The sequence below is a fragment of the Pipistrellus hanaki genome, assembly GCF_964339955.1.
Source record: "Pipistrellus hanaki genome assembly, chromosome: 1".
Taxonomy (NCBI): domain Eukaryota; kingdom Metazoa; phylum Chordata; class Mammalia; order Chiroptera; family Vespertilionidae; genus Pipistrellus; species Pipistrellus hanaki.
The window spans coordinates 149,512,531-149,538,026 of NC_140503.1; the positions used below are offsets into that span (position 1 = coordinate 149,512,531).

Consider the following 25,496-nt stretch of genomic DNA (forward strand, 5'->3'; position numbering starts at 1 on the left):
CAAGGAAATAAAACATAAAATTGCTATTTGATGCTGAACAATGAAGAAGCATAGCAGCCCTATCTGGTCTGGTTCAATGGGTAGAGTGTCAACTTGTGGACTGAAGTATCCTGGGTTCAATTCCAGTCAATGGCACATGCCTGGGTTGAGGGTTCGATCCCCAGTAGGGGGCGTGCAGGAGGCAGCCAATCAATGATTCTCATCATTGATATCTCAATCTCTCTCCCTCCCTCTCCTTCCTCTCTCTAAAATCAATAAAAATATATATTTTTTAAAAGAGGCATGGCATATGTTTAAAGATAGAGTGGTAAGCTCATTAAAACATTCAATTTAAAATTGTTTCTATGTATAGATCCTCTATCTTTACATACTTTAAATATACACACTAATAAGAGAGAAGTCTAAAGATTTCTTAAGAGACTAGTAGCTGATGTGATCAATAGAGTAGAAAAGTAATTTTAGTAAAATAATATGAGAAATTCTACAAAAATAATGCATTTTTTATAGTAAGTGCAGATTAGTGCAATGTTTTTCAAACTGTGGGTCCCAATCCATTAGAAACTCTGAAATGCATTTAGTGAACAAGGACCAACAATTTCTTGAAGAGACCAGAATGAACAACACCAGCAAAAACAACAAAATAGGACAAATTTTACCCAGAGTAAGGTAAAGCAGTTAGTGAAACTTTGAATTATTATATGCACATGCGTAATTAACTGTATGTGTATTCCTACTGTACGTAAAATGTATTTCTAACCACATGCTCTGGTAAAAATGCTAAGAACCGCTTTGCTGTGCACTGCTTGACTACCCAGGGTTATAGAACCATAACACTCTCTTAACATCAAGAGAAGCTCGAGTTGTCAAATGGCTAAAGCAATAGGAAAGTGTATAGGTAATTATACTTCCATGTATTTATTATCTTTGAAAAAGTAATTTGCATTTCATTTATATGTGTTTATCCATGACATTGGTACTACAGATAAGTAGCCAAGATTATGCAATGTTGAAACTCCAATGCATTTTCTTTTCCTCGAATAAGCACAGTGCATTTTCTTCACACAGCTAGTACTATTTTAGTTTCTAACATTTTATGTACTACAAAAGATATATGTAGTGCTTAAGACCTTATTTATTAGTTGAAAAAACAAAATACAGATGCCCAGAAAAAATGCAGTAAACTTGTCTAAAAGTCACCCATCATACTAATCACAGAGCATAAACATCAACTTCAGATCCTACTGAACTAACAAATTGAAATGTATGTCACCTGGCAACCACTGGTGTTATTTTTTACAACAGAAAACTTAAGCATAAATAGATGAAACCTGTCCTCTTATATGCTGTCACTTACTAGATTTCTTATAATTCACATTATTCAAAATGTCATGTACACATAATGGGGACATAAATATAGCAGTTGTCTTTTTAGCAAGCCCATTTATAAAATATAATGTGCCCCTTTGCTTTTGTTTTGTTTCATGGTTTAAAATAAGTTTTTAAGGTACCACCTGAAAACCTCACACCAAATTTCCATTAATTTTTTTTTTTAAGCAAGAAGACAAAAAGAAAACTCCATTTTCTATAGTAACCCTCTTCCTTTTCTGACCAGAAGATGTACAACCTTAGATTGCCCCAGGGGTCTTGTGCCACCATCTGTTAGTGCTAGGACAAAAGAGCAGGAGTATGGCATAAGGCATGGATCTTGATTAAATGTGAAGTTGAGGCATTTATGTGCTTGGAGGCAAGCACTTAACTGCAAATCACCCATGCGTGTCTCCCTTTGACTATAACTGAAAGAAAAGCTTAATATCAGAGCTGATGGGGAAAAAGGAAAAATGAAAACAATACAAAATTCTTGTACTCAGATGAGACAGACTTTCCAGATTATAATCCAAGGAATTGGAAGAAAAGTTATACTAAGATGAATCAAGAATTTGGGAATAGTGTTTTTTACGCTATTGTCAGAGAAATAAAAGGAATAAATATAATCCTCTCTCATGTAAATCTAATTTATAATTTTAAAAAATCTAACAGGAATTCTATTTATTTGGTAGCATCTGGATTTCTATATAGGTTTAGAATTTAAAATCAACAGTTGGAAATTACCCTTCTTTCCTGTGGCATAAATACACAAAGGATCTAATACTGCTTTTCACTAAAATGTAACTGTTCCATAAAAAATTACAAAGTTTCAGCCTCATTTCATATATACTTTCTGCACTGGCATTACATTGCATTTCAAATGCTCAGTGATTTGTGAAACTAAAAGAGGTTCTCAGATATCTGTGAGTTACCTGAAATTATTTTAAAAGAGCATTAAGTAGTAGTCAGCAATTAGTGTTTGCGGGTCTAAATAAAGGAAGGGGTACTTGTAAAAAGAAAAAAAAAATCATGTACTGAGTTCAAGAGGCCTATAAAAAGGTAAGCTTTTCATTATTTTTGCCAGTCTACTATAGACATTTAAAATATATATATATATTTTATTGATTTTTTACAGAGAGGAAGGGTGAGGGATAGAGAGTTAGAAACATCGATGAGAGAGAAACACCTACTAGCTGCCTCCTGCACACCTCCTACTGGGGATGTGCCTGCAACCAAGGTACATTCTCTTGACCAGAATCGAACCTGGGACCTTTCAGTCCACAGGCCAATGCTCCATCCACTGAGCCAAACTGGTTAGGGCTACCATAGACATTTTAACTACATGTCTTTTAAATGCTTTCAGGAATCAATTCACTATCTTTCTCCCACTTCACATTTAGGTGCAGTCGTAAAATTGTCTGAGTATGTCTACAAATTACAGGCGCTGGCAGTCCTTGAGTTTTAAAGGACCCATATATGATAGGCAATTGCTCCTCTGAAATAATATCTGTAGGTCCTACTGCAGAAGTCATATCCATCACAGCAGCCCTTGTCGTGCAGCAAGCGCTCATTCTGCCCCTGTAGTCCTATGTCCACACTTGACTTGGCCTCCTGGTGGCAATAAGCAGTTTAGTTATGAAACTGCCACTGACAAAAGGGAAAAGAAAACTGAGCAATCAGGTCAGGGAAACTTTAAAGAAGAGCACATCAAGAAGCTGGGCTACAATGGCATTATGGGGAGAAGGTAAAGCACCGCTTGCAGAACTTCTCAAGGTCAACCACCTGGTAGAACAGAGGAAATAAGTGAGATGGGAATAACTCATAATTTAAGATATAGCTTGAGAGAGGCTGAAGTTCCCAAGAAAGCTGCCAAGTAAATACAATAAAGAATTGGCTTTACAGTTAAATACCAAGATGGGTTTTTCAGGTATGCTACTACAATAAGTTGAATTTCTGATGTTATGTTAGCATATAGGCTTCATGAGAATAAATTAATAAAAAGCATTTGATAACCAATTTACAGCGAACTCCAAGTTAGAAAAACAAAAATAATGACTGTTATTACTATAACTCACTTGGGTTAAAAACATATTTAGATAAATTGACAGTATTTTTTTCAAGTAATAAAAAATAGCTTTTTTTAAAGCAATAAAAATACCTTTTAAAATCTGTGCAAAAAAAAAAAAGAAAGAAAAAGAAATTAAAGGGGGAAAACCCCTCTCGGGGGTGATGCATGCATTTATCAAAAATTAAACTCTTACCTTCTGCAACAGCATGGACAAATCTAGAGGTTATTATGCTAAGGGAAATATTGTAATCCAGTCCATGAAAGACAAATACCATATGATATCACTTATATGTGTAATTTAATGAACAAAATAAACTGAGAAACAAAACAGAATCAGACATGGATATATGGATCAGACTGACAGCTGTCAGAGGGTAGGGGTGAGGGTAACTCATGAAAGAAAGTGAAGGGATTAGCCAAAGCACAAATATGCATAATGCATAGACACAGACAACAGTGTGGTGAGGGGAGGTGTGTAAAATGGGGACATCTGTAACAGTGTAAACAATATTAAACAATACAAAGTAAAAAAAAAAAAAAATAAGTCTTACTTAAAGAACTAGTATCTTTATATTACATATCCAGAGAATCCTTATAACTGATTTTGAAGAGGAGACGCAGATTTGGATTGACTGCAAGTACCAGGAATATGACTTAAAAAGGAGGCAAGTGTATCCTTGTCACTGAAAAACTACTCATTTCTCAAGGGATAAATTTTTAGAATAGGGTGTAACAAGTGACCTTGCCCTGGGCAATCTGATCCAAATTCAAAACTTTATTTACTAGTACAACACAGACAAGTCCCAAATCCCCTCTCCTTTTTCCAACTGAAAACAAAGCATTTGCACTTGGAAATACCATAAATACCTGAAATTTAACATTCTTCAAATAAAATTTACCCTCTTTTTCTTTAAAATCATTCTAGTCTCTATCTCAGTGAAAGGCAGAGAATCCACCTAAGCTAGAAGCCCGCAAAGTTTTGATTTAGAATGATTGCAAATATTTCTCTTTGAAAATGAGTAAATGCCTATCAACCACCCACATTCAATCAGAACCTAAGTTCCAGATTCCATCTCACTAGCATCCTGTGCATCTATCCTTTCCTTTATACTTTCTTGTTATATCAAGTTCTTAGTTCTGACCTTTATTAAATGCAACAGCCTCCTCACAAGTCTCCCGAACTCCAACCACAGATTCCTCCCACTGCTCCTATCAGTGATCCTCAAAGATACAGAATAAACTTCTGGAAATGCAAATTTTGTCACTCCCTAATTTAAATATTTAAATGATTCTCCTAACTTTTTTGTTTTTGTTAATCCTCACCTGATATTTTTCCCGTTGCCTTCCAGAGAGAGTGGATAGGAAGGAGGGAGGGAGAGAAACACATTGAGAGAGAGGACACATTGACTAGTTGCCTCCTGCATGAGTCCAGATCACGAAACCTAAGTACATGCTCTTGACCAGGAATCAAAACTGAGACCCTTGGTTTCAATGCCTGACATCTAACCATTGAGCAATAATGGCCAGGGCTCCAATATTCAAGCACATCCGTAATATTTCCCAATCGTATCTCCTGATACTCTTCCATGACAATCTATATTCTAGCCACCCTAAATTATTTTTAGTAAACCAAATTAATCATCTTATTTATTACTTCCTTACTGCATTTGTTCCCTCTGAAACATCACACACTCCCTATCACTTTAGCTAATTCCTATTCAAACTCAGTATGCTCATTTAAAGGTACTTGACTGATACATTATCTTAAATTTATTTATTTATTTATTTTTATTTTTAAAAAATATATTTTATTGATTTTTTACAGAGAGGAAGAGAGAGGGATAGAGAGTTATAAACATCGATGAGAGAGAATCACCAATTAGCTGCCTCTTGCACACCCCCTACTGGGGATGTGCCCACATCCAAGGTACATGCCCTAGACCGGAATCGAATGGGACCTTTCAGTCCATAGGCCGATGCTCTATCCACTGAGCGTTTCGGCTACATTATCTTAAATTTATATCAAAACATTTTTTTAAATTCTGAAAGCATTTTCAAACATATTCTCTATTTTTAAAACAGGTCAAGTGAGATAGGCATGCTAGGTCATGTTCTCTTCATATCACAAATAAGGCTCTATAATAAGATTATCGAAAACATACTGAAAGAAATAGTGACAGAAAACTTCCCCCACCTGGGGAAAGAATTGGACTTACAAGTCCAGGAAGCACACAGAACTCCAAATAAGAGGAATCCAAAGAGGACCACACCAAGACAAATCATAATTAAGATTCCAAGAGCAAAGGACAAAGAGAGAATATTAAAAGCAGCAAGAGCTAAGCAGGTGGTTACCTATAAAGGAGCACCTATACGATTGTCAGCTGATTTCTCAACAGAAACCATGCAGGCCAGACGGGAATGGCAAGAAATATTCAAGGTGATGAATAGCAAGAACCTACAGCCAAAAATACTCTACCCAGCAAAGCTATCACTCAGAATCGAAGGTCAGATAAAGAGCTTCACTAATAAAAAAAAGCTAAAGGAGTTCATCACCACCAAACCAGAATTATATGAATTGCTGAAGGGGGTTCTTTCAGAAGAGAAAGTAAATAAAGATAAAAATATGAACAACAAATACGTAACTATCAACAAGTGAATCTAAAAACCAAGGAAATTAAAAAAAAAAATCTGATGAACAATATTAACTGTTGAATATAATAGAATCAGAGGTATGGAAGGGGAGTGAACTGATGATTCTTGGGGAAAAGGGGACGGGGGAATGTGGGAAGAGACTGAACATAAACTGTGCACCTATGGATGAGGACAATGGGGGTTGGGGAAAGGGCAGAGGGTGGGGTGGGAAGGGGGCGGAAAAGGAACACTTGTAATAATATGAACAATAAAAATTTATTTAAAAAAAAAAAAAAAAATTTTGAACCTCATCAAATAATTGTGGGTATTTACTTCATAAAGAGATTATTTGTTTTTGTAATTAACTCATGTGTCTGTCCATAGATGAGTATTACTTGTCACTAGACTGACACAGTTTTCAGTAACATTTTTATTCTTGTTTTCCATTTTTATGAATGTAAACTGAGAAAGATTGTCTTAAAATAAGCTGAATAAAATGCAAGACGGTCTATATTGCAATATCAAAAAAAAAAAAAAGATTATACTGGAAAAAGAAGAAGAATCCAGTTTTTATGATTCCTATTTCACTGCTTTTCCTACCATAACTGTTATTTTAGAAGAGATATGGTGATGACAATACCTTGACTAGTTATTATGTGAAAAAAAAGTTTACTTAACATATTTTGCAGGAATAAAAACTACAGTGAGGTAACTGAGTGATAAGAAAGTGAAATGTGTTTAAAATATTTAAAACACAGAAGAGGTATATGCTGAGTATAAGAAGATTAAAGTTAGGGCATGACAAATGAGAAGGCAATGTTTCTAGGAGAAAATGTGAGTATAGAAAGTGAGGCAGGGGGAAATAAATAAAATGACATTTCTTTCACTGATGAGACCCTTTTTTCCCAATAAGGATTTTAAGCAAATAAAAGGAACATGAGATACAGGAAGTAAAAGGATGTATGTAGTTATGAAAAGAAAAGAGGACAGAACAAAGACACACTTTACACAGTGACTCACTCTCAGAAACAGGTCTTACTAAAACATTAAGTTGTAAGAGTCATTTTAGAAAATTACAAGTGATTTTGGTAGTCTTGCAGTCATTTCAATTCTAGGATAATGTAAGCTGTGGGAGTCAAAGAAGTTACGTGTGTGAAAATCATCACTAGAATAAGCAAGAAGATCTGTTAGTTTGACTATTTTCTTTAAAATAACCACTAACTAGGTCATAGAGTAGTTGCTAAAAGAAATTAAGATCTGTATGGTTAGAAAACAAATGAAAGATATTTACTGAGAAAATAAACACTAGGAGGAATTGTGTTAATGATTAGGGTAAAAGCAGAGTATATAACTGGAACTGTTCACCTAGAAGTTCAAAGTAATTACTGAAGAAAATGAGAATACAGTAAAATAGAATAAAGGAACATTTTCAGTAAGAGACCCATCTCCATCCTATTGTGAAATACCTAGGTGGAAAATATGAAGTAAACAAATCCAGAGATCTGGCATATACACAGTTGGATTTTTTGAAGACCTTAATTTATTAATGTTAACCAAAAGCCTACAGAAATATATACCGTTCCTGAAATAAACAAATTATTTCCTAAGGAGCATCTTAAAAAATGAATGATCCACCCTAGCCGATTTGGCTCAGTGGATAGAACGTTGGCCTATATAGACCAAAGGGTCCTGGGTTAGATTCTGGTAGAGGGTACATACTTTGGTTGCAGGCTCCTACCCAGCCCAGGCCCAGTCTCTGGTGCAGGAGGCAACTAATAATTGTGTTTCTCTCACATCGATATTCCTATCTTTCCTTTTCTCTAAAATTAAATTGAAAAATATACTCGGGTGAAGATTTGGGAAAAAAAAAAAAAAAAAGAAGAAGGAAGAAAAAAAAAAAAGTGATCCAAGGAACCCACTTAAGGAAATATTACTCTTTGTAAACAAGTCAATGTGATGAATGCAAAATTTACTCCTCTTTTTTCAGGAAAACAAAAAGAAATAACAAAAAGTTACACATACAAGAAAAAAGAGTAAGGAGGGACTTAAAATGGGCATTACTGTTAAGTCTGGCAAAAGGAAACAGTTAAATAGTTCATGGTATCATCTTAAATTAAGATATAGCCCTAGCCTGTTTGACGGCCTGCGGACTGAAGGGTTCCAAGTTTGATTCTAGTCAAGGGCATGTACCTTGGTTGCAGGCACATCCTCCATAGAGGGTGTACAGGAGGCACGGGATTGATGTTTCTAACTATCCCTCTCCCTTCCTCTCTGAAAAAAAAAATCAATAAAGCATATTTTAAAAAGTAAAAAAGAAGACATAATTTAAAAATGCCCAACAATAGATGAGTACTACTGGGGACTAGCCATCCAAAAAAACATTATGTAATCATTAAAATGCCATTTTAAAAGTTCATCATGTTAAATGCTAAAAAAAAAAAAAAAAAAAAAGCTATAAAAAAGGAACCTACATTTCATGGCATAATGCAAATTTTATAAAATAAAAAAATTATAATTTTTTCTATTTTCCAAATTGTATACAATAATGCTCACATTATTTTATAAGAAGAAAACCTATTTCAAATCTGTATAAATCAGGGCATACTACTATATATTTTCATACTGTACTCCAATTGGGAAATTTATTAGCTCTCAGTTCACCTAACTGTAAAATCTAGAAACAGAGTGAGCTTCCTGAATGATCTTTTAGGGCTCCTGCTCCATTTTTCTGAAGTTTCCTCAACTCACCTTTGTGTTAGCATTATTAGACTAGTTCACATCATAGTAGGAAAATGGCTACAGGTTCCCAGTCTTAACAGGCAAGCAACAAAACAAACAAACCCAAAGTCCCATGGTTCACAGCAATTAAATTAATATGACTTAATTAATTTGGCCATATAAATGCCACACCATGTATTGATTAGTTTAGGCCTAAGAGAATATCAGTGAAAGGACTCTGTGACTTAGGGAGTAAAGATGAGGGTCATCTCACTCAAATCTCAGAATTTTCCCAAAGAGGAGAAGGAAAAAGAGCTAGGGAGGTGGGTAGGGGCAGAGAAGCAACTCTTAAAAAAACAAACAAACACAGAGTATAAAAGAAGCAAAGAACTGTTCAAGATCTGTAGTGACTTGCTTTATTAAAAAACTCAATGAAAGAGAAAGCAAATCCAAGTGAAGTCATGTTGGTTTGGTTTAAGTAAACCTGAAAAGTTTTGAAAGTTTGTGGATATAGATTTCAATTTCCTCTCAAGTATAATCCTCGAGAGCTGAAATTTAAAGTTGGCAAGTGAGGCTCAAGAAAGGGCTGAGAATGGGGAAGAAAAAACAGATTATTATTATTAACCAATAATCAAATTTGATGCTAATTTCCCAAATGTTAAAAAAAGAGAGAACTTAATGCTGAAGTGATAAAGAATCAATAATTTATGTAAGATTTTGGTAGAGGTTTTTAATTATTAGGAAAAATGTCTAGGTTATAGGTTGTGACATAGGAGTTGTTGACTATAAGACATTTTGAGAATATCAATATCTTAAAAAGTGTAGATTTTTAGAAGACTACAGAAATAAATGGAGAAAAGAACAAACCAAAGCACTTCAAGAAAAGTAATATACAAGACTGTCAGATGAAATAGTAATTGTTACAAAATAAGTCATGAGACAAAAATTATTATTTTATATCTGTGTGAAGACATCAAGAGTATGACTAAAGAACCTGTTGGTAAAAAGCTGTTAATTTATTTAAAAATATCAGTATAGTTAATTTATTTAAAAATTCAGTATAGTTGTAGTTCTACTTAAATGATAAGGAGAAAAAGTGTGAAGGAGGTCTGTTAATGGTGCCTAATTCAGGAGAACAAAGGAGGAAATAATATTAGTCAAAGAAGAATTCACTCTCTTAAAGGAGAGAGGATGAGAAATGATCATAAATCTTATCAAATAAAAGGGTAATTAACCATCACTCTGTCACAAAGATGGCAGCGCCCAGTCCTCTCACCCCCACCAGAGCCCCCCTGTCCTGTGGGAGTGGCCAATGAGAGCAGGAAGCATGAGCAGCCTGGTGGAATACTTGCTTTGTTGCTATAGCGACAAGGCAAGTGTTCTGCCCCTGGCCACGGATGGGCCTCTGGGCTACGGATGGGCCTCTAGGCAGTGGGCACAGAGCAGCCAGGCCCCGCTGACAGCTACCAGCACACAGATTTGTGCACAGGGCTACTAGTAAGAAAATAAATCACAATCTTCAAGCCATATAACTAGAACAAGAAAAATTGCAAGATGGTTAAAGAACTTTCCTATCTCACAGAATTTCCAATCTAGACCAGAATTTTTTTCTTCAGAACTAGTTTTGAACACTCCTACCTGTACCCTTTGGATTTCTAAACTATTTTTTTAGAGTGGGGTTTATTGTGTAACTTTTTTGTTTTGTTTTGTTTTGTTTTGTTTTGAGGATCTCTAAACTTTCTAAACCAATGCCAGATACTCCCAAAACACTACCTTCCTCCTTTCACTGCTCTTCAGCAGAATTCAGCTCTCTTTTCCTCGCCTTTTAGCCCAAGACTGAGAGCTTGAAGCTTGGGTTATTGTTTTCTTAGCTGAAAAATGTATTTTTAAAGTCATTTGTCCTCTGGCTTCATGCAAAAATTAGTTCTCTATCTGCCCCATTCTCATCACTAGCATTCTAATAACCCTCAAATTCAATGGAGCTTACTCTCAAGTTTTCTCTCTCCTACAATTCTTGCTATCATCCTGAACAACTATGAATCTACATGAAATGGTTAATAACTTGGCCTCACATTCCTTGACTTTAATAAATGACCAAATTCTCTATTGCACTTTAACAATCCACCCCACAATCACACTAGGACCCCATTATTATGTAGAACTGCTCAATGGTTGAAAGCTTAAATTTGGAAGTTACTTTCTGAGCATAGTCTTCTATTCTATCATGTATTTTATTTCTCTACTACAGGTCTGGAGCATGAATTTTGTGCACAGAGGCAGGGGGTGTGTCCCTCAGCCTGTCCTGCACCCTCTCCAATCTGGGAGCCCTCAGGGGATGTCCTACTGATGGCTTAGGCCCACTCCCTGTGGTTCTCTGCTCTCTGCAGGGCCTGCCTGCTCCACACCATGGCAACTGCCAAGCAGGCAGTACTGGGTGCTGCCTGTGGGCTGCACTTGCCTGCTTCCGTGTTGCTGTGGCAGTAGCCAAGCAGGCCATGCTGGGGAGCTGCCTCCTCCCTGCTGTCACTCTCCATGGAGGTGATGAAGTTAATTTGCATACTCACTCCTGATTGGTTGGTGGGTGTTTTGAAAAGTGATGGTCAATTTGCATATTTCTCTTCTATTAGTGAACATTTTTAACTTCACTGAAACCTCTAATCCTTCAACTTCTTTCTTCCAAATCTATCAGCCCTCTCCATGCTTCATTTCATCCCTACATACTCTGAAAAATGATCAATGACTTCAGCAATTTTCCTAAGACTCCATCTATTTCACCTTGCCACTCAATCCCTGACAGTCGATAAATCCAGCCATGTAGGTCTTCCTGTTCTCTAATTTTAAAATGTTATGTTATTAAATATTAGAGGCCCAGTGCATGAAGTACGTGCACTGGGGGGGCGGTCTGCCTCCTCTCACATACTGGGACCCCTCAGGGGATGTCCTACTGACGGCTTAGGGAGCGGGGCTAAGCTGCAGCCTCGTGGGAGACGACTGGACTGATCAGGGAAAGGCACCAGCCCCATCACCCCACTGCTGGAGCCACTGCCAGTCACCACAGCCACAAAGATGTTTTCACCAACAGACTCCAGTCCCTTCACCATGAAAAAATGACAACTTTCTTTAGACATTTTTAAGATGTGTCTTTCAAAGGAAATGACATTTCTTTCTCTTTTTTTTTATCCTCACCTGACTATATGTTTCCATTACTTTTAGAGAATGTGGAAAAGAAAAGGAAAGACAGAGAGAAAGATCTAAGTGAGGGGAACACTTTGATTGGTTGCCTCCTGCATGAGCTCTGACCTGCGCCCCAGCCAGGGAGGAGCCTGCAACCTAGGTACATGCCCTTGATCAGAATCTAACCTGGACCCTGCGGTTGGCAGACCTAGGCATTATCCAGTGAGCCAAACCGCCTAGGGCAGGATATGACATTTCTTAGCCCTGTAGCAGCGAACCTTCGTGTTTTTTTTCCCTCCAGGAATATGGTGGAAAAGCCCTAAATCATCTTTTTGGATTCTTATACCCAAGTTACTAATAATATTACCCTGTTTTCCTGAAAATAAGACAGTGTCTTATATTAATTTTTTCTCCCAAAGTAGCGCTAGGTCTTATTTTCAGGGGATGTCTTATCTTTTCATGCCCTAAGTCTTATTTTTGGGGAAACACGGTAACAGTGGCATACATGGAGCTTAGCCAATGAGCGGTCAGAAAAGATGTTTCCTCTGTAGTTCACAACTATCTCCTCTGATTGCCCAGCTCCGCCCCCAGCCAAGGCCAAAAGCCTCTGGCAGAGGCTCAGGCCCTGGGCAGGGACCCCCAGCTGACTTGATCGCCTGGCTGCGCCCCCAGCAAAAGTCGCAAGCCTCTGGCCTAGGCTTGGGCTCTGGGCAGGGACCCCTAGCTCGCTCCAATCACCTGCAGGAGACCCCAGCTGACTCCAATCGCCCAGCTCTGTCCCTGGCCAAAGCCGGAAGCCTCTGGCCAAGGCTCGGACCCTGGGCACAGACCCCCAGCCAGCTCCAATCGCCCGCTGATCGCCAGGCTCCACCCGGGGCCAAGGTCAGCAAGGGCAGGTGGAAAGCTTGGCTTCATCCATTGCTGGGGAGACCCAAGCCTCCCTCATGCTCTCTGTGGCAGCAGCCATCTTGGTTGGGTTTATTTTCAGATTTGCTCCAGATTGACTGGTGGGCATGGCTTGAGGGTGTGGCGGAGGTACGGTTAATTTGCATATTACTCTTTTATTAGATAGTATGTTAACTAGCACCACAAGATAAGTTCACACTTTACAATCTTAACTAGACCTTCTGCATTGTTAAGTAATGTTTTAGTTAACTCTAGTTATTTCCCTGTTACATTTCCAAAGTCAGAAATTCTAAACATTTACTACTCTCTGTGTATACCAAAAAAAAGTATACTCGGGGAAGATAACATCTGGAAAAAGGAATAAGAGATCCTGAAAACAAATAATCTTGCCTGGTATCAGAGTGCAAATATTTTACTCCTTCATACTTAACCATGAAGTAAACTACCCCTAACTCCTGTCTCTAAGAAAAAGATAGATGTCCTCTTTTTTCCTTATTAGCTAATCTGATTTTTATTTGCTTTCAGTAGTTTCCCTTAGCATGATGCTAGAGTGAGTTTGTACCCTTCTCCACCAATTATGTTGAAATCTAGCCCCAAATGTGATGGTTTGGGGAAGTGATTAGGACATAAGGGCATGCTGAGTGGGATTAGTGGCTTTACAACTAGAGATCCTAGAGAGATGCCTCAGTTCTTGTACCATGTGAGGTCCCAGCAAAAAGACATCTATCAATGAGTCAGGAAACATACCTCAGTAGATACCTTGAACTTGATCTTGGACTTCCCAGCCTCTAGAACTGTTAGAAGTGCTATTCAAATCTAGGCTATTTTGTTATAGCAGCCCATGTGGACTAAGATACATGGCATGTCTCTCATAATTTGACCTCTTACTCCCTTTTCCAGATATTATCTTCCCTGAAAATACATTTTTTTTGCTAGCCATACCAAAATTTTCAGTTTCTAAATGAACTAGATTTTCCTCCACCACTATGACTATGTACTTTGCTTTTTATGCTTGAATGTTCTTCCCATAATTCCTGGGTCCTCACATTAACTGGGTGAAGTACACTATATTTTCAAAATCCAGAATTCCCTGATCCTGCTCATCAAAATCACCCTCCTCCCTAATACTCAATGCTGTAATTGTGTCCAGTTGTTAGACTAAAGACCTGAGAATGAATAAGATTACTCAAGGAAAATATATTTTTACTGAGTCCCTACTGGGGATATAAGCTAAAGAAGACAAATCATAACCTCACAGAGCTGTCTATTAGAGAAATATTTTAACAAATGATGATTGATACTACCATGGAGGTTATATACAACAGCTTCGTGAAGATCATGGAAATCTTCATAAATAAGGTAACATTTGAACTGAATTTTAAAAGATAATAAAACATATTCTAAGCAGTAAAGAGAAAATATATATTCTACAAGAAAGAAAAAGCATTACTAGCTGAGGACAGAGATCCTAAATTTCTAATAGCAACATTCTATACCATTGGGTGATTTTTTTTTTTTACTTTTTTTTTTGGGTGTGTGTGTGTGTGTGTTTGTTTGTTTGTTTTTGCCAGCAGCTGAAGACTATTAACATTGGGAAGTGAAAAGGTAGATGGTTGATATTATTCAAAGTTTGAAGAAAAAGGCAGGTAGAAGGAGAATAGTATGGATGCAAAACACCTATTTATCCATCATAACCCAGGTGAAATGTCAGTCCCTGTACGACATTCAACTTACAACTGTGAGTTGAATCCAGCTCTGTTTCCCCAACATTTTATAATCAGCTCTACTATATAATGTATTAAACTCTATTAAAATTTAACTATTACTGGTCTGACCAAACATTTCAGGGCATGGTACAAAATATATGGTGGTACCCAATTAATGCTAGTTCAACAGAATTGTCTTGCCCTGAAGGAATTTACAACTCAACAAATGAAAAAAGAATATACAAATAATATACACTGAAATAAATTGGAATAGAGGAATGGATAAACAGTTATAGATGGAGCAACTGAGTAACATGTATTGATGTTGTAGTAGTTGTAACTATTTCTAACAAAAGAACTGAGCTTTTTAAAAGACTGTCTTATATTTTAAGAATTCTCTCAAGAATGAAAGACTTTTATAGAATTACTTACCAATTACTAGCTCATGCAGAGACTAAACTTTTCACTTTGCATTAAGCTAATCAAGTCCTAGATTATATTTTTCAAAAGCAAACATATGCAAAAATGTTCTTTAAATCTTAAGAAATCATTGTAGAAAATTACCTTGTCTTCTTTATTATCCCTCCCACATGCATATATCAGAAAGAAAAGATGAATAATCCACAACTGTTATAATGAACCAAATGACAACATTCTGTTTGCTCCTTTAGCAAAGAGGAGAAAAGACGTGTATGTAACAACCACAGGAAAGTGAAAATCACAAGCATCTAAAATGATTCATCTTATAGAACATTGTGTGCTACAACCTAGACTCTGAATACATACTTTTCCTTAAAAAAAAAAACTAGACTACCATTACTGTGCCTTTTGGAGCCTTGTTTTGGGGGCTTATCAAAATGAATATTATAAAGTAAGTCCTGAAAAACCTCAGTAAAATAAATTATAGATTCCTTTCTAGAAAGTTATAATACCAGTGGCATCATTCTTCACTAGCTGTTTTCCCAACACATAATTATTATGCCACAGAATCCATTTTGATACTTTAGTGGAATATAAATATCTTTTGTGATGGTTAGTTACTTTTACTAGTATGTGTCAACTCAGCTGGGTAAGGATACCCTTATATTTGGTCAAACACTACAGTATTCTGAATATTTCTGTGAGAGTGTTTTTAGATGAGGTTAACATTTAAATCTGTATACTCTGAGTGACGCAGTTTGCCCTCCATAATGTAAGTGGACCTCATTCAGTCAGTTGAAGGCCTGAATAGAACAAAAGACTGATTCTCATTAACAAACAACACCCACCCACCTGCCCCACCCCCAGTGCAAGAGCAAAAGAAAATTCTGTTAGTAATCCTGAAGATTTTGGACTTGCTAGGCTCCATAATTGAGTGAGATTCCTTAAAATCTCTCTCACTTATTTTTTCCTATCTCAGAGAACTTCTGCAATACCTGACTATTTAGTCAGGAGCACTGTCTTCTTTTCCCTTAGAATGCCAAATTTAAAAAAAAAAATGACAAGAGCCAATACAACACAGCCATCCGGTGTGAATGAGTAAAAATAATACCATTTTTCTTTCTGTCATATTGGCAAAAGGCAAAATATATTTTGTGTGCCAAAGAATTTTAGTAGTTAATGTGTTCAATGAGATAAAAAAAAAAAAAAAAAAAAAAAGGTTAAAAATTTCTGATCTAGAGATATCAATCTGTCTTTATATATCCTACTGGAGGGCCAGTGCACAAATTTGTGCACAGGTGGGGTCTGGCCAGTCCAGCCCCAATCGCAGTGGGTCAGTGTTGAGCCTATTGGGAGGAGGAGGTGGTGGGAGGTTGGCCGGTTGATCAGGACCCAATCAGGGGTGATCTGGCTTGAGGGGAGTGGCCCTAATTAAGATGCAGGGGCCAATTGGGGGTCAGCGGCCAGAGGAGAGGCTGTGGGAAATAGGCTGGCCAGCCCCACCCCGGACTAGTGTGGAGGGGGCTGAGTGGGAGTGGGGCCAGCTGTGGGGAGAGACTATGAGTGGTGGACCGGCTGGCCCCATCCCCAAACGGTTTGGGGGTGGCCGATCGGGGACCAGTGGCCTGGGGGAGGGGTCATGGGTGGCTGGCAGGCCGGCCTGCCCTGCCCCTGATCAGAGTAGGGGACCGATTGGGCCCGATCCCCATGAATAGGCAGTCAGACATCCCTCAAGGGGTCCCAGGTCGGAGAGGGTGCAGGCTGGGCTGAGGAACACCTCCTCCCGTACACAAATTTCATTCTAGTTTAGTTCTTAAAACAAAGATTGGCAAAAGTAGGTTTACAGTTTTAAATACGAGAAACAGAGTATAACAGAGAATAAAGCTACTGTAATAATCATAACCCGCATATCTTTGCCATATCAACTATAAACCTACTTTTGTCCACCCCTGTATTTATTTAGAAATAAAATGATTTGATAATTTATGTTTTGCACCAGTATAAGCCCTTGTGGACAAAAAACACAATAACTAAAAGAGCCACGTGATAAAAAATACGTGAAGGAAGTGAGCATAGTCAATTAGTTTACGAAGGAAACATCATCACTTCTGTGGCATATTTAATAACATAGGGTAAAAAGGCATAATAAGGCATAATCTAGGTATTCCTGTGAAAAAATTAAGTAGTAATTTTTTTCGTTTCTATGAAAACAGCAGCAATCTTTCATGTTCAGTGATTGCAGATTGAATATGGCTATTGAAAAAACAGTTGATTATTAAGTTTTAAAGTCCATTACTCAAGAAATAATTTTAGTAAAACTGAGAGTAAATTTGTTTAGAAATATTAAAGGCACAAAGCAGACTAAAAGCAAATGACTAAAGAAAGTTCTTACTGTTAGAGAAGATTCATACAGTAATCTGCATTAGCAACTTGTGTACATAATTTGGTACACTTAGAATTATAGCCTAGAAGGGAGTAAAAAATCAATATAATGACTAAGAAAACCTATGAGTTCCACAGGTAGATGAGTATTATGATATAAAGTTAGGAATGCGGAACTAGATAGCAAATACCTTTTTTCTTTCAAGAATACATTTGTGCCGGGACCCGTTTGGCTCAGTGGATAGAGCGTCGGCTTGCGGACTGAAGGGTCCAGGGTTCGATTCCGGTCAAGGGCATGTACCTTGGTTGCGGGCACATCCCTGGTAGGGGGTGTGCAGGAGGCAACTGATCGATGATTCTCTCTCATCGATGTTTCTAGCTCTCTATCCCTCTCTCTTCCTCTCTGTGAAAAATCAATAAAATATATTAAAAAAAAAAAAAAAAAAAAAAAGAATACATTTGTTGTTCCATAGAAAATAAACTATTATGTGACTCTTATATAAAATAGGAATTGTTATCAGGCAACTAAACAAAGTTAAAATACAAAGGTAAATGAGACAGGTAAACAGCCTAATCTGCAGGAAAAGAACTTAAAGCTGTGCTGGTTATCAGGATGGCACTGTTTTTTGGTACCCCAGCAATGCAACATGGTCCCCATGTTCTTAATATGAAACAGATTTTCTATAATGAATGCACTGTTAATATCTCTTGTCTTTGGGCTTTTGACTTATGATACTTTGCTTTGCAAGATGATCAGATGTCATACTTTCTATAAAGACAATTCCTATGTTAAGTTTAGAGGTGAAAATAGGTGGCATATTATTTTAATTTTAAATTATGAAATAGAGTAACTGTACTACAATTCAGCAAGCATTTGTTGAGACTCTCCTAACTAGACTCTGAATCAAGAGACCTGAATAAACAAAAGCTGATTTCTTAGCTGGTAGTCTTCACATATTTACTAAGAACATTTAAAACTGAGATCTGAAGTATTTATATGAGAAAAAGAATACTTCCATATTAAATTAGATCAGAGATTTACTCAAAATGCTTGCTTAAACAAAATATTTTTCATTAAGTCTAATAAGTATTCAAATTTTCTAACTCTTGTCTCTTACGATTCTGTCACATATACTCTATTTACTATTGTAGTATGTCACCCAAACAAAAAAGACAGACAACCACTATGATGTCACACATCAAAATAAAAACTCTTAATTTCAGATTGTAATCATTTGTAATGTACAATTCAAATATACTAAATTCCCACAGTAAATTTTAAAAGCATAATTTCTTTCCTTACAGAATTGTCTTTTTAGTAGATTATAAAAGTTTAGATTTCTAGTACATACATTGCCATCTTACTGGTACACTTGAACAAAACGATAAAAAATAATTATTTCTTCATCAGGTGCAACGCTGGTGCAAACAGTGATATTTTTAGTTAAAACACCTGACAGTAAGGAAAAATTATGAAACTAAAAGGTCTCTGTTTAAAAGAAAATAAGAGTACAGATTCATGTAAGATAGATGTTTTATCATTTTACCTTTAAGAGAACAGTAGCCATAGAAAAATCACTTTATTCAAAAAGAACAACTGTAGAAAATAAACATCTTACTGATATTTTTACCCTTTCTTGTTTAAAAGCCAGATGCTAATTTTATAAACTATATCAATAAATACTTATAAAATAAATATAATAGTCTATAGCTCAAAGGAAAAACAAGGTTTATATATTAACCTTCTCTCATTCTTCTCTTTAATAATAATAATTTGAAACTTCTTTTTTAAAAAAAGCAAATGTTTAAGGCATAATATGTTTTAAAATCTAGCTCCTGAAAACAATTTCACATTCTACAAATCAACAAAATCTGCACTTTACTCAAAATATAATTTTTAATTTTGTAAACTAAGAATTTTAACCCAAACTCTGATTCTATCAGAGCAAAGCAAGTATCACAGAGTCTGTTTTCTTATCTTTCAAATGCTGATGGTAGTACATCCTCGAGAGCTTAGGAAAGATTAAATAACAGATATAGTGCCAAGTTCAGTATTGAATACATAACAGGTGGTCAATCAATGACAGCTATCACTCTTAAGTCAAAAGCTATCAATCTTTAGTCAAAGACTGGATATCTGCATGCACTCCCTCTTCCTATGTCAAATTATTTTCTATCAACAGTCTTAGATGTGAGGACATAAATTTTTATATAGTTTCTAAAAATGACATATTCCTTTTGTTCCCTTCCTGGGGAGTCAACAGTTATAATGATAGAATTTATTATTTTTATTACATAATACCTTGTGGCTACTTGGTCTTAATACTTGATGAAATTCAAGTTCAAGACCATTTTCAAAAATGGGTTCCATGAATAAGTCTGTAATAGGTCTGAATTTTAATCCAGCAATTATGTAATTCTCAATATTTCTTGAATAGGTTCTTTAAAAAGTCATAAACTTTTGCTTCCTTTTACTCATCTCTCTCTCCATCAGTATTTCCAGGAGAGGACTGAGCAATCCTCCCCACATAACGGATGACATCACCTACATGCTCGTCAGTTCCTGAACCAATGATCCATTTAGGTAATTCTACTTTCTCTAACACAGAGAGAAAACTGGGCCATTAAAAACAGAACATTATAATAGAATAACTCTTTTTTAAAAAACGAACTTGAAATACTCAATTTACCTAGTCTAGTTACACTATAAAATAAATCTGCTTACATAGATACTAGAGGCCCGGTGCACAAATTTGTGCACCAGTGGGGTCCCTTGGCCTGGCCTGTGGGATTGGGCCAAAACCTGCTCTCTGACATCCCCTGAGGGCTCCTGGATTGTGAGAGGGTGCAGGCTAGGCCAAGGGACCCCACAGGTGCACAATCAGGGGCGGGGAGGGACTGCGGAAAGGCTCCAGGCTGTGTCTGGCCCGACTCCCTCAATCCCTCAATCCTGATCGGCCAGACCCCAGCAAGCTAACCTACTGGTCTGAACGTCTGCCCCCTGGTGGTCAGTGCATGACATAGCGACTGTTCAACCATCTGCCCACTGGTGGTCAGTGCACATCAGTTGACTGTCTGCTCCCTGGTAGTCAGTGCCCGTCATAGCAAACATTGAGTGGCTTTAGCATATCATTATAGCATATTATTCTTTGATTGTTGAACAGCTGACCAGATGACTAGACACTTAGCATATCAGGCTTTTATTATATAGGATGTGTGAAAATCAGGTCATCACATGATGTTTCTACCTCTAGACCAGTGTTATCCAAATAAACTTTCTGTGATCATGCAAAATGATTTGTATCTGTGATGCCCAATTAGGTAGTCATTAGCTAAATATGGCTACTGAAAAGTAAGATTAAGGAGCCTAATTTTTAATTTAATTATTATATTTAAATAGTCACATGTACTATGATAATGGATAACACAGCCTTAGACTTTCCTCTCCTATTCTTGTTCTATACCATGTGAGTCTTATCTAGATGCTCTTATTAAAGTCCCTGAGTTAAATGCTTTCTCTGTTATCTCTAAGATCAAAAGAAAGAGAATTATTGTAAAGAATTTTCAAAGCTATCTTTAAAATGTGCTTTTTGATGAAGAGTACTAAAATTAATTTTAGATTTTCTAATCAATTTACTAAAAAATAAAATTAAAAATAAATAGCATATACATCTCTGAGTGCTTGAAATGGAAACTTTTAACAATATATACTTTCTCCTAAATTCTTTGTCGGCTACATAATTAGTCCCAGAATAAGATAATGGCATAATTACAAATAAGTACAGTGCAAATCATAGCACAACCAAGCAGAATTAAGGGAAAAAATGAAAATCATTCTGTACCTATCTCTTCACTGTGAGAACACAAAAATGAATTAAGAGAAATATGATAGCTCAAATGCAACAATACAATGTGTATGTCAATCGAGAGTTGTATAATTTTTATGGGTGGTACTATTTACCTCCAAAGATTGAATCTTACCTCAATTTTAAGGGACTTTTGGATGATTACTAATGGTTCTTTTCTTTTTTGTTAATCCTCACCTGAGGATATTTTTCCATTGATTTTTTAGAGAGAGTGGAAGGAAGAGAGACAGGGAGAAAGAAACATTGCTGTGAAAGAGATGTATCAGTGGTTGCCTTTGCACATTCCCTGTTCAGGCCAGGATCAAGCCTGCAACTGAGGTACATGCCCTTGGCTGGAATTGAACCTAGGACCCTTCAGTTCCCAGGCCGAAGCTCTTTCCACTGAGCCAAATCAGCTAGGGCCTAATGGTTCTTTTCAATTAAATCTAAGCATACACATTCGTTTAAAGTAAAATTATTTAAAAGGTGGCCATAAGATCTCAGATTAAAATATCAGGTCTTTAAAGCTCCCTCTGTTTCTCCCCCCTAGTCTCCGCACATATAAACACAGTCATATTTTAAAGAACAAATGTAGGTTTTAAGAAAAACAACTATCTGTTAAAAATGAAATAATGGCCTCTCTCTCTGGGAATGGTATTAATGTCATCATCACCACCAATCAATTCCTCCTTTCTTCTATGAACTTGGCTTTCAGTACCCTGGGGGTGGGGATATGGGGTAGGAGGATGAAACATGTAAAACAGCCTCAGTATTCAGAGATAGGATTCAAAATATTCAAGTTATATGAATGCAAGTTATGGATAAACTACATATCAATTTCTGAATGACTGCTGATCTTTTTGTTTGGCATTTTGAATAAACATAATGAAACTTACTATTTTGAGTCAGGGCTTGAAGCAGATAATCCAAGCATCCTTCTAAACTATCCTCAGTTCTGTCAACAGCTGTTATCTTCAGCTTCTTCAAGGCATCACTGAGATTATCTGGTTATCAAAGGAAAAAAAAAAGAAATCAGAAATCTTACTATATATATGGCTATCATATGCTACATAACAGTTAAAATATTATAATAGGCAAAGGGCTCTCATTATAGTGAAGTAACATCCACATACATACCAAAATGCCAATGGACTATACTACTACAAGTTTATTAAATAAAATTTTATCTAAGTCAAATATGAAGTATTCATTCTGTATATATAAAATATGAATAGTCCACAAATTGTTGCAGAATATCTTTTTCAGCATTCCTTTTTAAAAAATATATATTTTTATTGATTTCAGAGAGGAAGGGAAAGGGAGAGAGAAAGAGATACATCAATGATGAAAGAGAATCATTGATCAGCTGCCTCCGCACACCCCACACTGGGGATCGAGCCCACCCTTGTACAAATTCGTGCACTGGGCCTCTATCTATCACAATAAATATGCTAATTAGATCAGACAGCTAAATGACCTTCCGGATGTCCTTCCAGACGACCTTCTAGATGAAGCTGGGGATGCAGGGCCGAGGCAAGCTGCCGCAGCTGCGAGAACTGAGCCCCTTGCACAAATCTGGTGCATCAGGCCTCTGGTTTGGTTAATAAAACTCCATAGATTTCCTGTATACAATTCTATCACACATCATCTGCATAATGCATTGTGTTCACCACCTTCTTCCATCACCATATATTTGACCCCCTTTACCTGTTTCTACCTTCCCAACTCCCCTTTCCCTCTGGTAACCACCATACTATTCTGTTTGTGAGTTTTTATTTGTCTGTCTTCTTTGTTCATTTGTTGATTCAGTTTTATATCCAACACTAGAGGCTCAATGCACAAAATCCGTGTACTGGGAGGGGGTCCTCAGCAAAGCCTGTGACCTCTCGCAGGCCGGGACCCCTCAGGGGATGTCCGCCTACCAGCTTAGGCCTGCTCCCAGCAGGAAGCACGCCTAAGCTGGCAGTCAGACATTCCTCTCACAGTCTGGGCTCCCTTGCTCCTTACCACCTGCCTGCTCACTATTCCTTACTGCCTGGCTTATTGCTCCTTAGCACTGCTGCGGAGGTGGGAGAGGCTCCTACCACTGCAGCTGCACTCACCAGCCCTGAGCTCGGCTTCTGGCTGAGCAGCCTGTGGAGCACACTGACCACCAGTCGTTCTGGTCATTCCACCATAATGGTTGCTTAGACTTTTATTATATAAAAGATATGATGAAATCATTTTTTATTGACTTTTCCTATCTGACTTACTTATTTTAGCATGATATTCACAAGATCCATCCATGTTGTTGCAAATGGCAGTACTCATCTTTTCTTATAGCTGAGTAATATTCCATTGTATATATGTACCACACTGAAAGGAGTGGCATTTTTTCTACAAATCTACATAATGCCTGACATAATGGAAGACAATAGGTTCTCATATTTGCTTTTGTATTCAATCTTTTGTAATTTGTTATTTTGGTTGAGTAGATGAAGAAAATCTAGTCTCATCATACATACTAGTATACGTACATAGTTGAAAAACAAGAATATGCTAATAGCCTTTTCAGATAATCATGGATATTCTTTGATACATATCAAACCATAACAAGTGGTAATTTTTTAAAGGTTAGCTACCATGTGAAATCTGAAACAATATTAATGAATGTTTCCAACTCTTACATTACAATCCATTGGTTTCTTGCACTTTGAATCATATATGCATACAAGATATTTACCATCAATGCATTTGGTCATTAAAAAATTTGGTGAGAGTTATGCATTCCTTTCAAATATTGACACATTTCACTGTACCATTTTAAAATACCATATTTGTTAAAATCACTAATCTTATTAAAAGACTTCTTTAAGTACTGGGACCCTGTCCAGTTCAAGGTGATTCAAATTTTCTAAAATTCTAATTTTTTCTTAAAAACTCCGACTTTATTACTTTATTACAAAAAATACGGTCAGTTGGATTCCTTAAATGGCAAATTAACCTCATTCATTTGTGAGAAAATATCTGCCAAATAAGAAAAACCAGTTTGTCACCTCCTTCAAATAAATTGTTATTCCATGAAAAAAATACCTTGGTCAGTTCACAATTCAAACAGTTACTCACATGTTTTTCTTCAAATTACCACCAGACTTTGTAATATAATGGAAGTATTTATATGTACTTTCCATTTCATCACATAGGATATTTTTAATTTTACACCAAGGCTGAGATTTTTAAAAAAACACTATTTTCCTGCTGCATTATGGACATTCTTAAATGAAACTAATATTTTTCATTTCAAGAATATGATGGTGAAGAATATCATAACTAGCCCTAGCCAATTTGGCTCAGTGGATAGAGCGACAGCCTGCAGATCAAAGGGTCCTGGGTTCGATTCCGGTTAAATGCATGTACCTCGTTCACCTGTTGCAGGCTCACCCCCCACCAAGGCCCTGGTTGGGAACCATGCAGGAGGCAACCAGTCAATGTGATTCTCTCGCATCTTTCCCTTTCTATTCCACTCTCCCTAAACAATCAATGGAAAATATCCTCAAGTGAGGATTAAAAAAAAAAAAAGAATATCATAATTACTAATATAGTTTGGTGCTACTACTACCCTGATTCACACAGACTAAAACATCAGCAGTTTTACCCACAACTGCTTTTGCACCATTGTCAGTGCAAATGTCAACACAGTGAAAAAGACAAACGATGTCTTGATTGTGTTATGCAAAGAGTTTTGATCTCATGGACACCCTAATAGGATACTGAGGACCGCCTAGGATGCTACTCTCATATTAGAATTTTAGGCATTTTCTTACTTCAAAGTAAGACATACATTTTGATAGACTTTTGTGCATTACCAGCTCATGACAATTCAAAAATATGATGTAATCCTCTATTATGAAATGAGAAATCATTTATTTTCCATGTCAACCCAGGAAAAAGTAGCCTAAAAAAAGTACATTAAATAACACTAACATCTCTATTGATGCCTAGTTTAACTAGTAACTAATCTAGTAAACCTAAAATGATACTTTATTAAAAATCCCAAGTTATCATTCACAAACAAGATTAATATTTATTTTCTTAGAAAAAAAGTTTTGAAAAATTGATTTTTTTCTAAAGAAAAGAAAACTACATATAAAAGTATCCTATCTAATAAAGAAGGAATATGCTAATTGACCCTCATTCTGTTGCAAAGATGGTAGCACCCACAGCCAATAAGGAGGGAATATGCTAATTGACATCCACGCCCTCAAAGATGGCAGTGCCCACAGCCACAAGATGGCGGCACCC

At 36.7% G+C, this 25,496-nt stretch overlaps 1 protein-coding gene across 6 annotated transcripts in view; it reads right to left on the reverse strand.

The window, feature by feature from the left end:
* The window catches only part of RAP1GDS1 (Rap1 GTPase-GDP dissociation stimulator 1), a 113,084-nt gene that overhangs the window by 76,024 nt on the left and 11,564 nt on the right, over positions 1–25,496 (reverse strand). For all 6 annotated transcript variants that reach the window (XM_084895062.1, XM_084895065.1, XM_084895064.1 and 3 more), the window contains exon 3: positions 22,112–22,219. In XM_084895062.1, the coding sequence (XP_084751188.1) occupies positions 22,112–22,219 (108 nt within the window). The remainder of the gene's footprint in view (positions 1–22,111; positions 22,220–25,496) is intronic.